We start from the raw sequence: 15,692 nt of genomic DNA, 5'->3' as shown, positions 1-15,692 counted from the left end.
GCAAAAATACAAAGAGCTGTTCATACTGGAATTGGTGCTTGGAAGACATGCATGAAAACATAAGAGAAAGGCACTGAAAGTCATCCCTCTTAAGTTCATATTCCATTTTCTATTTTTTTTTTCTCCTCTAATTGGTGATTGTTGTGTTATGAAATCCTTCTCTTTTTTGGTTGTCATTTCATGTATTGTCATCCATTTCTTACAGCATCTTCTTATGCCATGGCGCATTGGCCATGTACAGTGTTGTTTCTATTGATTCTTCTACTGGTGCTTGTGTTGATGAAAATGACCATTGTTTTTTTTGTGTGTGTGTGTCCAAACTTGTCCTGTTTTGGATAAATGTGAAATTTTTTACCTTCTATATTGTAGCAAGAAAATATTTTGTATTTGGGAATCTTCTAGATTTAGCAATAACGCAGTCTTTAATTCTACATGGAACGCAATCACCAAGGTCAGATACATGTGTATGATTTATTGGATGGATGAAGTAAAACTGGATCTTTTGCACTGTGCGATTTAAGGCGACTTATTTTGACATGGAGTCAGTCAGTTGATGGCTATGTCACGGTGAGTCCCTCCACAGTGCCATTCAAAGAGATTATTGATCTAGTTGGAACATATAGTACAATTAATGTGCAATAAATGTATTATTAGACCGGAGGTAAGCCTCAAGAGATCTATCCATCCAGATAATATATAGATATACAGTATATATAAGTTAGGCCTAGGATATGTCTCAAAATACAAGATACATAAAGGACACAAGGAATGTTAACATGTCCCAGAGAACGGCGTGAAGTCCAAATATGATTACGATTATGTTTATTTTTCAGATCAGTCTATTTTATAGTTTTATCGGATAGTTTTATCGGAGATTTACAGAAAAGGTTATAGTTCTATTTAAATATGTATTGTATACTTTGTTAGACTTCCTGATTACCGTATAATTTAAAAATCATAGTTGTTTTACCGCTGGTTACTGGTACATAATAGGTCATATATACACCTGAATCGCACGACTACTAAACCGTCTTTGATCTGCTCGTCCGGTTTCCATATTTGACAATCATTGTGAGACTGTGTGGATGTTTTATCTGTCTTCTCCCTCTGAGCATTAAGAGTTTTTGTTTTTATTTCAACACTTGTAACTAAATTACTGACCATACAAGCCAGAATTTAAAATCCAGCGTGGCTCTATTGATTTCTTATTGCCAGTGAACTCCTTGGGGTTAGTTACACCAGATGACATCATGTTAGACTATACGGTACCTTTTAAAAAATATATATATTTCAAGTAGGCAGTGTTTTACCGATAGTAAATTCATGATGTGTGCCATCCCGATCTAGACCGATTTGACCGGGTTTCCTAAATAGCGTGTTTGCTGTAAGGTCTGCTTAGTGCAAATGTGAGTCTTAAGGGACTTAAGTGTTAAAGAGGTGGTGCCATAGTTTTGTACATTTTCTGTTTTGTATGGAGTTAACATTGCTCTAATAGACCCCCGGGCTGGGTTATAATGTGCAAGTTTGCCTTCCCTGTGTATTTTCGGCTTCTTCCTGAAAGCTGAAAGCCTCTGAGTCAAAAGGCCTGATGGGAAAAACACTGATTTAATGACATCATAAAATCATCCCCTCCCCGTTTACCATACACCCAACACTGTGGGTGTGGCTAACTTCAGCTGGGTCACCACCCACCTGACAACATCGTCATGGCACCCCATCTTTAAAGGATGTTGGGAAACCTGTCACTGTCTATATCAAATTATTTCTGTCCATCTCTCTCTCTCCCCAAGCAGTAGGCCTACATCTTAATGTACATAGCTAAATCCTAAGTGTTAATTTAACTGAGATTCTAAGGGTCACTTTTTACTCACTCAGACCTAATTAACGCCTAGGGTATTACTGTGTGGCAGAGCCTTTTTGTATCTTTAATTCAAGTACTATTTCTTAATTGAAGACTTGCATTTTTTGAAGCTGGTAGTCCTGTATTTACCGAACCGATTAAAAGAAAAAGAAAGAAAAACAAACCGGTGATATGCAATTGTTATACATATTATATTTGTATAAATAAATCTATGTGCTTGTGTACAGTGATACATTTGTCTCTTGTTTCATTCTCTTTCATTTAAGTTTGTGAGGCTTTGTTAATAGCTCAGTATAATAGTGGGGGTTTGATGTGTGGTTAGACCTAAATCAAAACAACAGTCTTTGGATTATATCTCCATTATAGACTAATTACTAATTCTTGACTAGTAATATAGCTCATTTATAGACTAATTATAGCTCATTATAGACTAATTACTAAGTGTAGACTAGTATTATAGCTCATTGTAGACTCATTACTAATAGTAATTATAGACTAGTAATTATAGCTCATTATAGACTAATTAGTAATTATAGACTAGTAAAATAGCTCATTATAGACTAATTACGATTTATAGACTAGTCATTAATTATGTCTTACTCCAGGGTGGGGAAAAAAACAGTTTAATTGGTTGATGACCAATATGTAATGTAGTCTACCACAGCAACCTGGTTTAAATGCAGCTGTAGTATGCAATGCTTATAAGCTTCTCACTGGTCCAACATTTAAGCATCAGAACAGCGAGTCAATTATCCATCAGACCAATTCAGAGAGCAGAGACTCAGTGGACCTTGTAAACCGGTAAAACTCAAATGGTGACACAGAGGAAACCTCTTTCACTGCTGCCCTATCGTATAGGCCTAGCAGGCAGCGTGCTACACACTGCTTTTTAATCAGACATTAAAGGAGTAGTTCACCTCCAAAATGACTTTTTTTCTATTGATTACTCATGCCATGGAGAGTAGAGTTCAATAATATGTGTTGGTTTTTGTCACATTCCTAAGACAAAATTTTGATTCGAGTAAATTTACCCCCATTGATTCCGGATGGGGACCCGTTTCGAAACGGGTCCCCATCACATTTTTGTCTTAGGAATGCAAGAAAAAACTAAAAATATTATTGAACTCTAGTCTCCATGGCGTGACTAATCAATAGAAAAAAAGTCATTTTGGGGGTGAACTACTCCTTTAAAATGCCAGACAGAAAAATTATGAAGACTTTCCTGCTGCAAGGTGAGGTATGTACACCGTCCTCCTGAATCTATTCACAGCTAATCTCTCGAGACAGCCTCAGAGAACGCTACAGACCGATAGGTGTCGCACTTTCTTCTTTGACGATGGGTTCCCAGATTGATTCACAGCTGACAAGTCTTTATTTTTCATTTCATTGACCACTAATAGACCTTGTCAGTGGAATTGCAGTTGCTAGGGAACTGCTGGGATCCAAGTTTATTTTGAGTCTGTGACTGATATACGCAAAAACTGCAACAGAAAATAAACTTGGACCCATTGTTGTCAACTAATGCCCTTCTTTGCAAGCAGTTGACAAATCCTGTCTCCTTGTCGCCATGACAACCGGTTAATGAGATGCAGGTGGGTCAGAGACCTCAGTGATGAGAGCCTGCAGGTAACACTGTCCCATGATGGCACCAAAGATGGAAATAAAATGAACAAAGATGGAAGTAAAATGCAATTTGTCGGATGATGTTGAAAGTTATTTGGAGAATAATTTTCAAGAGGCTCTTTCATCATTGCCCAAGAAAAAAGAATGCCAATATGGCCTACTATTGAAATTATTTTTTGACTTTAACTACATTGTGGCATTGCTGCTTTTAAATCTGAGTAGGCCACTTCTTCCACCACTGGTGGTAGGCCTCCAAATGTAAAATGGGCATGGTAACAAAGCTCTCCTATTCCAGACAGCTCACATAATTCAAAGTGTGTTTTCAAATGTGAAGGAACTAAGTTATAATAATAAGTTCAGTTCCAACCTTTTTACTGGGTGCACTGCACACCCAGTGTTTCTGACACTGTCTTCATATCTTATTCAATGTGTTCATGAAATAGTATAATTGAATAATATTGTATGAGCAACAGATAAACCGCTTCACCTTTGGCTCCTTCAGGCAGCTTGCCTTTAAGACTGAAAGAGTCTGAGCCAAACATTAATGCTGCTCACTAACACAGGCCGTTTTTATTGTTTGAGAAAGGAAACCATATGTGTCAGTTGGACAACGTTTTTGATCCTATATAACTCAGTCTTGTCATTTAATCACAGCATACAGCAATTCATCTCTTCTCTGTCAATGCTATTTCAAATGTAATCTTTACCATGGCTTGTCAAATGAAATATCTAAAGACACTTCAGAACACCTCCACCTTGTGGCTTTTGACAGTACTGCAAGATGTCAGCTCAGACCACCAATTTGTCAGTTCAAGTCAAGAAATACCCTTGTCAATGCCATCTTGGAAGATTACAATGAGTAGCCTGCCAAATAAAATATAGTTAAAACAAAACACAATTCAATTATGAATCATAAGACATTGATATTGATGTATGCGGTAACTCATGTTATCTTCTCTCATATTGTTGATCTGAAACCTTAATAACCTTCATACATATTTAGGTTTCTATTGATGCAACCTTGGTGAATGAGTGATTTATGAATGTATAAGCTAGGTTTGCCAGTGGAAAAGGACATCACTGACATTTGGAGTTGAGTCAGCAAGCAGAGGTTATTGAAATACAACCCCCTTTTGGTATGTCCACTATGTTTCACGTACAACCTGTATTGTGCCTCATGGAGCAAGACACTAAGGAGCTACAAGTCATGTATTTTGTTCAGAGTGTTCCAGCCTCCTCTTATGTATTGGTTCTCAGCTAAATGCTAGTTAGGAACCAAATTGACCCTTATGGGTATGTAACACAGAGAGTGTACAAATGGAACCTAATGGACCCGTTACTCTCTGAGTTAAATTACACTCTCTGAGTTAAATTAACATTGATTTTACAATATAAATTGGGGTCTCAGAGATGCCATTAATTGGGGGTCATGTCAAACTGGGGGGTCCTTGAAATTAAAATGGTTGGGAATCACTGCTAGAGCCGTAAAGATCTTCTCTTATGGGGGGTCCCTGATATCTTTTCAAATGGGGGTCCGTGGGCAAATAAGTGTCAATTTGGGGGTCCTTGATGTGAAAAGGTTTGAGAACCCCTGCTCTATTGTGTTCTTGTTGAATACTGTATATAAATGGAAAACCACATTTCCTTTCAGGGCAAGTGAGGCGATGGATATGGGACGTTATTTTTGTGGATGAACATATATCATGTACTGTATGCAGGTGGCACAAGAGCTGCTTCTATTTGATTGACATTTTAAGATATCGTTAGCCTCATAGCATAATTGCCCAAGTAATATTTTTAAGGTTTTCAGAAAAGAAGAAATGAAAAATCACTAAAAGTCATCTGGTACCTGGTACCCATATATGGAGATCCATGTACTGTATATGGAGATATGCTGTGAGACCCCAAACTTACTCGGTTATTTGTTAGTTAAAATCCTCTATCACATCTGACATCATACATACAATCCCCATACAATCCATATATGGGCATTCCCATATGAAGTCCTGTTAGATATGGGCTTAATATTGATGACATCAGGGACCTCCATATATGGGCATAAAAGGGATTCTGTTAGAGTGGTTCCCATGACATCACAAGTTAACAACATCCCTTTTATGCCCATACATGGAGATCCCTGCCTGAACCAGCCACACAGATATGGGCTGTCTTCCTCCATATACTGTATGGGCATTCCCATATGATGTCCTGTTAGATATGGGCTTAATATTGATTACACCGGGGATCTCCATATATGGGCATAAAAGGGATTCTGTTAGAGTGGTTCCCATGACATCACAGTGATGTCAGTGTGATGTCAGAGCGGCAAACCCATAGACCGTAAAAATGTGTACACGTCCAGACAGACAGACAGACAGACAGACAGAGTCAGCATATGCCGTTTCACATACTAAACTGCAACCTTCGGTCGCAATAACGGTGACGTCACTGAGAATGCTGCTTCCTCATTGGCTAATAGTTACTCTATAAAGTTAGGTTGCCTATAGCAACCACACTAATTAATAATAATATACAAGTCTGTCTGTCTGTCTGTCTGTCTGTCTGTCTGTCTGTCTGTCTGTCTGTCTGTCTGTCTGTTTATCTGTCTATTTATCTTACTTGCTGTTCTTTCCTACAACATGACACCTTCCACAGGCTTTAATGGATGTGATACCCTTGCTTCAATGGAGTACAAAAAGCCATTTGTTCTTCAAGTGTTGAAGGTATAATCACGGGTGTTGTTAATGGGGATGGGGACTCACATTTGGTTGAGAAGAACACCTTGTTACACAAATACAGCTCTACTCCACCCATCTACCACATTCCTGTTCTGTCCATACATATATTTATGGCTGAACTTCTGTGTATATTTCGATTTTATGAATTATATTGGTTATTTTTGTATAATGCTTCTTGTATAATGATGGTGATGTTTGCATACATGTTTTTATTTCCCTCACTACTGTTAATGAAATTCCTTTTTTTACGCTGTGTCTGCATTAGGCTAGTTGTCTATATATCTCTCCGTGTTTCTGTATGTCAGTTTACCCCGGAGATAATCTTGCAAACAAACCGCTGGACCAATCAGCACCAAATGTTTTTGAATGTTTATACTTTTGAAATATTTAAACTTGTCATAATAATGGAATTATGGGGCCCAAATTTGGAGTCATACGTCATAGATACAATATGTCACAGAGATGACGAACATCATAGATAACTGATTTCACAGGCTGGCCACCAGGGGTGTCGCACCAAATTCTGGGCCCTGGGTACTACTAAAATAGCAGATCTAAATAGCAGATCTACAAGCTTGCAGCACGACACCGAGTGCCGCGCTGTGAGCTTGTATATCTGCTATTTTTCAATAGCTAAAGTATTCACCTGTTTCCGCAGAATTTACTGTAGAAATATTTGTGGGACACATCCGGTTAACAGCAGACGTACAAGCTCACGTCGCGTCGCAGATGTAACCGCTGTGAGCTTGTAGATCACATTCGGCTGCGACGCCGGAAATGCTGCACGCCTTCTGCGCAATGCACGCTGGGACGTTGGAAATTTGGGGATAAAATAATTGTAACTCAGTCCCACTAGTCCCCCCCCTTGTGATGCCCCTGCTGGCCTCATGAAGTCAGAGATCCACGGTGAAAACATTTCATTGTTCTGCTGTTCCAATGTGGATCCTAAGATCCAAAATTATTATTATAATTTAGTTATTTTACAAGCAAACATCAAATGGCTAGTAAAATAAACACAAACAGAAAAGAAAAGACGATTTTATTCAACTGATCAACTGGCAGTTTTCAGGATTTTAAAGTCGGATAATGGATATGCCGTCCTGCTCATATTTTAGATTTATTATGATATTGTGGTGTTGGCAGGTCTCAATGTGACTCCCCTGGTTAAATAAAGGTTACATACACATTAGTGGCCTGTTTTTCCATCCTTGTCTGTGCACTATGGCCTATTATTTATTTTAATTTTGTGTGTGATAACATTGACATTGGTTGAGGTTGGCTACTTTTAGTGACATGCACACTGATCACTAATATTAATGGTCTGATGGTGCTGAGATATGGCGTTCATTTGATGAGACTGCAAGCTTTTGAAGTAAGCCATATTTTTCCAAACACCATCTGTATTACTTGAAGCCTTTGTACAAAACAATAAGCTTTAATGATTGTGGTGGCAATGTGGAAAGTAACAAAAACACAAAACTGCTTAAATACAACTTTGTGTAAGAATAATAAAGCACATTAAGTCAGCAACATTACATTAACTGTTTATTAAATATGTTTCATTAGGTATAAAAAGCATGTATAGAATAAATGGGCATTTACATTATATATTTACAATTATATGTACAGAATAAAAGTTGTTCCTTCAGAAGGGTTGTTCTGCAAATGAAGCTGCATTTTGCAACGCATCTGTGGCAATGATATACACGATATCCAAGTCAAAGATGGGGCTGTCTTCACAGAACATGGTACACAGGCCTAGAACCGGGGCTTTCTGGCGTGCAGGGCTGGGAGTCAGAGCCACAGGGAGAGAAAGTCACCATGTCTCTCAATGCTCCTGCTCCACTGGCCTCGACCGAGGACAGACGATCTACGATGCTGGACAGGCACGCCAGGCTGCTGGCGCCAGGTGCCTTGTCTGCCAAGCTCTCTGATGGAGGGGACCACAGAGATGGTTAGGGTCAGCTTCGGTTTCAACACATGGATGATTTCAACTCATAAACACAGCAAAGTCTTATGCCTTATGCCCTGCGACTTGTTTTGCCATATACGTCAAATCGATTCAAAGTTAATGTTATATTATTAAATTGTTTCCTAAATTTCAAAGATTCTTTGTATATTTTCGCCTATAATGACATTCCCAAAATAGGGACACCATGCAGGTTGAGAGTGATTAACTCTCTGAATTCATTCCAATCAAAATTAAATAACCCTGAATGTACTGTAAATTTATGCTATACAGGATTATTTACACAATAGAAGTATAAATTATACATTGCTGCCTCACGTCCTTTCTTGCATTATGTAAATTGTACTTTTGGTGTTAAATAATATATCCCACTGTGCCTATACTGTATGTGAATGTACACATTCATTCACTCATACTAGTACTCACCATTCTTAGAGTAAGTGTAACTGTTGCTGTAGCAGGTATTCAACTGAGGCCACACAGGACTGTTGCAGTCAGCCTTGAAGGAAAAGACAAAATCACAACAGTATAAGTACAAACAAAAAAAGACATGAATACAAAATAAAAGCACATCATGGTACCAAGTTTCTTCTTTTCAAGGACTTCACTTATCCTTGCATTTGTGCATGATTTAGAAAAGAACAGATTGGTAGATGGGGTGTTTCATTTGATACAGAATTCATGATATTTCTCACAAGACCAAAAAGATTATAATAATCTGTACCAGAGATAGAGAGGGTTCTTCCCACTTTCAAGCTGGCCTCTCTATTTTGGGCAAGTCAGTTTAGGCTAAATCTACAATGTACGATCTGCAAGCTCATAAAGCGTCGCGTCATGGCGCATTGTGAAGTTGTAGATCGGTTATTTCCGCAGTGTGACACCATCGTATGATGAGGTATAAAATAGGGCTTAACCCTTAAGTTCTGTTCAGATTCACTACACCTTCGTTCTGTTCGGGTCATTTTGACCCGGTGGATATTTGGTTTAAAAAAAACAACACTAATGTAAATTTTAACTTAACAAATCATCATGATACATTGACTTTGACTCAATACCAAACAATTCATATGATCTATTTGGTAAATGTTTGCATTTCTGCTTTGCTATATCACATTAAACACTGAAAGAGCTAGGCGTTTTTACTGATTTAGCTGAAATCCATGTAAAAAAAAACTACTTCATTTAATACTGGGCAATATTGCTCATGCTTATAGGAAGGGGGGGAGGGTTCGGAATGGGGCTTCGGAGGGGGGTGACTGTGTGTCTGTGTTTTGGCATAATACTGTGTATTTCTGTGCTTCCGGGTCAAAATGACCCGAACAGCACTTAAAGTTCAAAAAATATGAGGGGGGTGTACTGTAGCATGGGTGTAGTGCAAAAATATTTTTTTTACATGTTCATCTCAGAAGAATCTTTAAGGCCAGTGAGTTTCAGGTGGAAACATTTTTTACTTCTACCTTTTTTCTCCAAATGAAAATGTAAAACGGGTCAAAATGACCCGAACAGCACTTAAGGGTTAAGTGGTTATTTCACATCATCTACCTTGGAGACAGGATGGCAGCCATGCACTCCCATATACTATGCCCCTGTTCCAAGCGTGGCCAATCGATTGTGTCAGTGGAAGCAACACCGGTTTGTGCAAGATGACACTCTCTCCTAGTAAATCTGCAGAAAATCCTGGCAGCGGTTGTAGAACATGCAGTCAGGATGGAATGCAGAAAAGCACCCAGTTTTTCCTGCCAGACTTCAGTAGGTGGATTTAGTAGGGTTTATTAGGGCTATAAAGTGTCCGGTGGTGGGAAAGCCACTACACCATCCACCAGTCACAAGCCCTACCCTGCAAAATCCTGAGTGTTGACCTAGCTCTGAGGGTGTATAAATTAACCATTTATATACACTTGCAGAGTTAACGTATTACTCAGGGTTAGGGTTAGGTGTTTCAGTGTATTGTAATTGTTATCTTAAAGGAGTAGTTCACCCCCAAAATGACTTTTTTTCTATCGATTACTCACCCCATGGAGACTTGAGTTCAATAATATTTGTTTGTTTTTGTCGCATTCCTAAGCCAATAATTTGATATAATAAATGTACCCCCATTGATTCCGGAAGGAGACCCAAATGCATGGGTTTCCACCCGCATTTGGGTCTCCATCCGGACTCAATGGGCCTACAAAATTATTGGCTTAGGAATGAGACGTCTCCATGCGGTGAGTAATCAATAGAAGAAAAATAATAATTTTGGGGGTGAACTACTCCTTTAATGTGTTGTTGTTCATGAGAACAGTTCTCCTGACTGACCAATAACAACAATAACAACACAACAAACATCATGGCTGGCTAGATAGTTTCATCTCAGATCAGACGGGAAATTGAGGAAATAGATATAAGTGCTAAGGGAGAGGATATGCATGGAGGAGCATGGTAATTGAGGTCTGGGGGCGATACAATCAAAGCGAGCTTATTTGATTACGTTTGTAAATTAGAAATGAGCTGACTCCATTTAAAATCAAATAAAACCTTGTGACATTGCACTGGTTTAATTTCACAGTCTGCATCCCGGGAACAGGCTAATCAACAAATACTGTATCTTCTCGAAGTTCTCGGCTGATGCTGATCCGGAGCAGATAATACAGTTCTGTCCACAAGATACCTCCTTTCTCTGAGGTGACATTATTAGGCTATGTCTAGCTCTAGCAGGATAGGCCATAACAATATAGCACAGTTGTTTAGCAGTACAGTAGTTGCGTTCCAGGGTCGCACACCAAAAACAGCAGATCTATAAGTTCACATAATGCACTACGAGGCACGGTGTGTGAGCTTGTAGATTGGCTGTTTTTGGGTGCTCAAGTGAGAGGATGAACAGAGTAGAGCAGTGGTTCTCAAAGTGGCTTCCAAGGACTCTGCGGGTTCCCATACACGTCTGTAACTCTGACAGTGTACGAATGGAACCAAATGCTTCCATTTGTACACTTTCAGAGTTAAAGGAGTAGTTCACCCCCAAAATGACTTTTTTTCTGTTGATTACTGATGCCATGGAGAGTAGAGTTCAATAATATTTTCACCATCCGGAACGAATGGGGGTACATTTATTGTTATCACAAAGTCTGAGAAACACTTTAGAATTGGGATGAGAGGGTCTCACCATGCTGTCAGAGCAGCTGGACGAGGGGCTCCCGGGCTCGGAGCCGCTCCCCCCGCAGGGCAGGGCATAGTAGTTCTCCACCTGCTCCTGGAGCAGCTCCTGCAGGCTCTCGATGTACTGTATGGCGTTCCGCAGGATCTCCACCTTGGGCAGCCGCTGGCTGGGGTTGGCCGAGGTGCAGCGGCGCAGCGCCTCGAACGCGTGGTTGACCTTCTTGAGGCGCCGGCGCTCCCGCATGGTGGCGGCCCGCCGGCGGTCCACCGTGCTCGACTTGCGCTTGCACGCCTTGCAGGCCCACTGGAGGCAGTGCCCCGGCTGGTGGGGGGCCCCGGGGACCCGGACGTGCTCGTCCTCCTCGGAGCTGGCCAGCTCCGCGCCGGCGCCGAACTCCAAGCCCTCCGGAGACGAGTCGTAGAAGATCTGAGACGGGGAGAAGACGTCCATGGCTTTCTCCTCTGTCGCGACGGATAGATGAACAGGAGAACAGATGAAGTGCTATGGATAATGCAGCGGGGGCAAGAGAGAGAGGACCTCTGAGTGATATGAGGGGGCTGTTGCCATGGGACCCCTCCTTATATGCCCTGAGGCCTGAGCCCTGAGGCCTACATTGGCCAGATCTAATTACCATGGCCCATTGGCCCATCCTGGAGGCAGGCAGCTAGGGGTTAGTTCAGCTCCCTCCCTGCCCGATCCCCAACCCAATCCCCCCAACACCCCTCTTAGTACCCTGCAGAGTTTCCCACATCTGCACTTACTGGTGTTTTCCCACTCATCACCACGCACCCGCCTTCCAATGGCACCTCTGCTGCGAGGCCGCGATGAGTAAAATGCCCCGGAATGCTGCAAGAGACTTGATGGCCATCGCTACTTTCAAACCAAAAATGGCCCTTGCACTATATAAGATGTAGTGAATGGAGCATTTAAAACTGGCCTTCAAATGGGAAGACATTTTTAGCTGTTAATTAAATTACAATGTTATGACAAACATACCATGTCAAAATGACGTTTAATTAACAGCTCTAATGTTCTATGGGAGGTTTGTTTTGTTTTGTCGAAATGTAGGAAAAAAGAGTGAGCTGTGTAAGAGAGTATGCGGGTCAATTTTATGGTGGAGACAACAGCGTTGCAGATGCAGCCCAGCTGCAAAGGGACGGAAGGTGTAACATTTCAAACCCCAGTCAATTCACATTACAGCGTCAACACTCTCTAAACACCCCTAACCCATCATTGAAGGTGCCAAACACGAGGTGTCCCTGTTTGCTCATTAAATCAGTAATAAGCTATTAACACTAAGCTATTTTGCTTTTTCCCCAACACAGCCCACAAATCTGATCAATAATATGTAGTCTAACACTGCCTCATGCACTTATATTTGGGGATATAGTCAAAATAATTTAGATCCAATGTACTGTAGGTTAAAATCAAGCAAAATGTGATTTTTATCATAATGCATTGTTTACTTACTGTATAACAATGAAGCATTTGAATGTAATGTAATAATACAACACAGCCTAAACAAAGGGCCCATGTTGTCTTGCGTTATGGCGCATATACACACACCGGCTTGGTTACGTTTTGGTTAAAGGAAGCTAATCACTCCGCGTCAAATGGTGTTGCTGACAGCTACAAGGATACAATGCAGATCTTTCTCACAATGTGTCAAAACATTTGGCAGACCTCTTCTCTGGGAACGTCGCGCAACTAAGAAAACAGCCAGGGGTGTTGCACCAAATCCTGGGCCCTGGGTACAAGGATTCACTGTGGGCCCCCCTATGAATGTTCTTCATAGGGGGGAAGGGGTTTCAAGCCCCCCCCCCCCTAGCTTGGGCCCTAGTAACCAGTCCTACTTTTTCCCTCCTTTTGACGTCCCTGAAAACAGCCCATTACCTGCTCCCACCCCCACTGAATTGCCTTTCGGAGTTTGTACTATGCACAGCTGAAGAAGACATTGCATCAGGCACCAGGCTGGGTGCATGTCCTTGTCGGAGAGATCAAAGGCTTAGACTGTGAGCAACACAGACAACGAGAAACCCTGGAAAAACAAAACCGATTGCTAATTGAGCCTTGAGTTTGATTACCCAAACACATGGTGTTGTATTGCCAGTATAGGCCTGTTTTGGTGCGTTTTGCACGCAGACTGGAACTGGTACTGTGATTCTCTACGGTGTCTCTTGGGAACTATTGAGTTTTCTTTCCGCCTCTGTTGTAGAGTTGTTCTCAAGGGTCAGAGGCAGAGTTAAGTAGGGCAGGAGGTGGCCTTTTATGTCCATCTCACTCACGTCTGAAACCCTTATTTCTTCTAAACTGCTCATGCTTCGATTTTATGCTGGTGATTTGGAGCCACTCTGCCAGTGTGACCAATTTATCATTTATATTCCCATAAAACGGATTAAATCTCTACAGCCCCATCTGGACGAATAGACTACTCTAGACTAGTCTACAATATTTTACAATACATTGTTCTCACCAATAGCATAATTGTAATGCCGCATTAGTCAAGATAAAAAAGAATAATAATAATAATAAAGAATAATAATATTATGATAATAAATGCCAGAACATTTTCTTCACATATATGACCTTCAAGTTCATTTTACATCTTACAGTAACAGGAGAATACGGTCATTACACGTGACAAGAGAGCATTTGATTGGCAACACCACTTGTCTGGCAGTGTGTTGAGGTGTGCTGCCAACTACATGGTTTGCAGCAAATCCTTTTTTAGCAGAAAATTTGAGGAAAGTTTTGAGAAATCAAGGCAGTCTGACTGCCTCTCTGCTTATCCCCTCTTATAAAATACCCCCCGTTTCATCAGATTTGACTTTGCTTACAGCCAAATTAATCATAATGAATTAAATGGAGACGAAGTCATGGAACTCCAAACATTCTGTTGTTGCTTTGCAGTGATTTGCAATCTGAGCGAAGAAAATATTGCATATCGTTTTTTTTCTAACTAAACACGCTGCATCTAACTACCGTATATACTTTACTCTGTACATTTAACTAAAGTGTATAACATCTCACTTGATAGTAGTCAATACAATGTGGTAAACACAAACATTGAAATAACAGAGTCAAACTATTTGAATGAAATAGCAATTTTCTCCAGCAATCTAATAATTCATCTGATATAATTTTGGTTAACAGACAACATGCTTGTTGGATCCGTTAAACTCACATTACTGTCTGGCTATCATGTTTCTGTCAGGTTTCCATAGATAATGTGGTTTTAGGTATAAGACTCATAAATGAGCCATAATACTCCCACACACTATTCTTGACACATCACTCTTAAATCACATTAAAATACTGACTCTGTGGGATAATATGGTCATGCATTGAATCCTTAACTAAGCTATATCGTCGTTGTCGGGTGGAAACCTCGTATCTCCAAGTTTCAAATGTGTAAGTTCTTTCGCAAAGTAAAGCCCTGCTTCAGCATACAAGGCCGTCGCGCAAAGGTAGTGAAAACAGCAGATCTACAAGCACACAACGCCTCGCGGTGCGAGGCGTTGTGTGCTTGTAGATCGGCTGTTTTCACTAGTTTAAATCATTTTTAAAATGATAAATGCAAAACGAATGGTTTTGGACATACAAGGTTTTCACCCGACAACGACGATATGCTAAGGAATCTTGAAATTCTGCTCAAGATATTATCGCATGCACTTGGCGCGTGTGTGCGAGTGAGTGAGCGTGCGTGCGTGCGTGAGTGAGCGTGCGTGCGTGCGTGCGTGCGTGCGTGCGTGCAACCTCCCCTTGTGTGTCTGAAGGCCTGAGGGATGGGGCAGTACCCCAGAGGTCATTCGGGGCATTATGTCATCTATGGAGATCTAAGCGAGAAACCGTCCACTCTTCACTCCTGACGCAGGGTTAGGTTAGCACAACAGTACGCACTGAGACCACAAACAAGCGCACCCTCTTAAGTCGATGCGTGACAAACAAAGCCTGATGAATTTCCCACACAGTTAGCGTCGCATCACACTGGCATTTTGATAAATGGCATGTAAGCATTTAGACATGTGGTGATGAGACAACAAGTGATCATGAATTAAAGCCCTAATGGACCGGATAGCTTCATTATCCCCTGTGGGCTTTGCACCCAATGCCTGCTGACCAAGTTTCCATGTCCGAGCATATGATAGCATAGGCCTCCGTGTTTGGAAGTGACTCAAGTTACTGTTGTGGGTGAGAGTAGCTGTATGCCAGTTGGAACAAAGACTGTCTAGGCAGCAGGCTATTTCAGGGCCCATGGGGGTTTTATGGACCTCTAATACCCGTGAACACCGGGGAAAACTGGTAGGCTATGTGTGTTTAGTTTGGAGAGGTATTCCCATGGTCAAATGACCCGTTGGTAATAAG

The 15,692-nt window shown here is 40.9% G+C and overlaps 1 protein-coding gene across 1 annotated transcript; it reads right to left on the bottom strand.

The window, feature by feature from the left end:
- Positions 1–7,958: 7,958 nt before the first annotated feature.
- myf5 (myogenic factor 5) lies at positions 7,959–11,922 on the bottom strand (the record flags this gene model as incomplete). The annotated part of the gene is made up of 3 exons (XM_080754147.1): positions 11,334–11,922; positions 8,618–8,690; positions 7,959–8,152 (listed from the first exon to the last, which is right to left on the bottom strand). The coding sequence occupies exons 1-3, from the start codon at positions 11,775–11,777 to the stop codon at positions 7,959–7,961; spliced, it is 711 nt and encodes a 236-aa protein (XP_080610273.1). The 5' UTR covers positions 11,778–11,922.
- Positions 11,923–15,692: the final 3,770 nt, after the last annotated feature.

This window comes from Nannobrachium achirus, assembly GCF_963921795.1.
Source record: "Nannobrachium achirus genome assembly, chromosome: 23".
NCBI lineage: Eukaryota > Metazoa > Chordata > Actinopteri > Myctophiformes > Myctophidae > Nannobrachium > Nannobrachium achirus.
The sequence above is the reverse complement of the archived record's forward strand: the minus strand, read 5'-3'. Positions and strand labels throughout refer to the sequence as shown.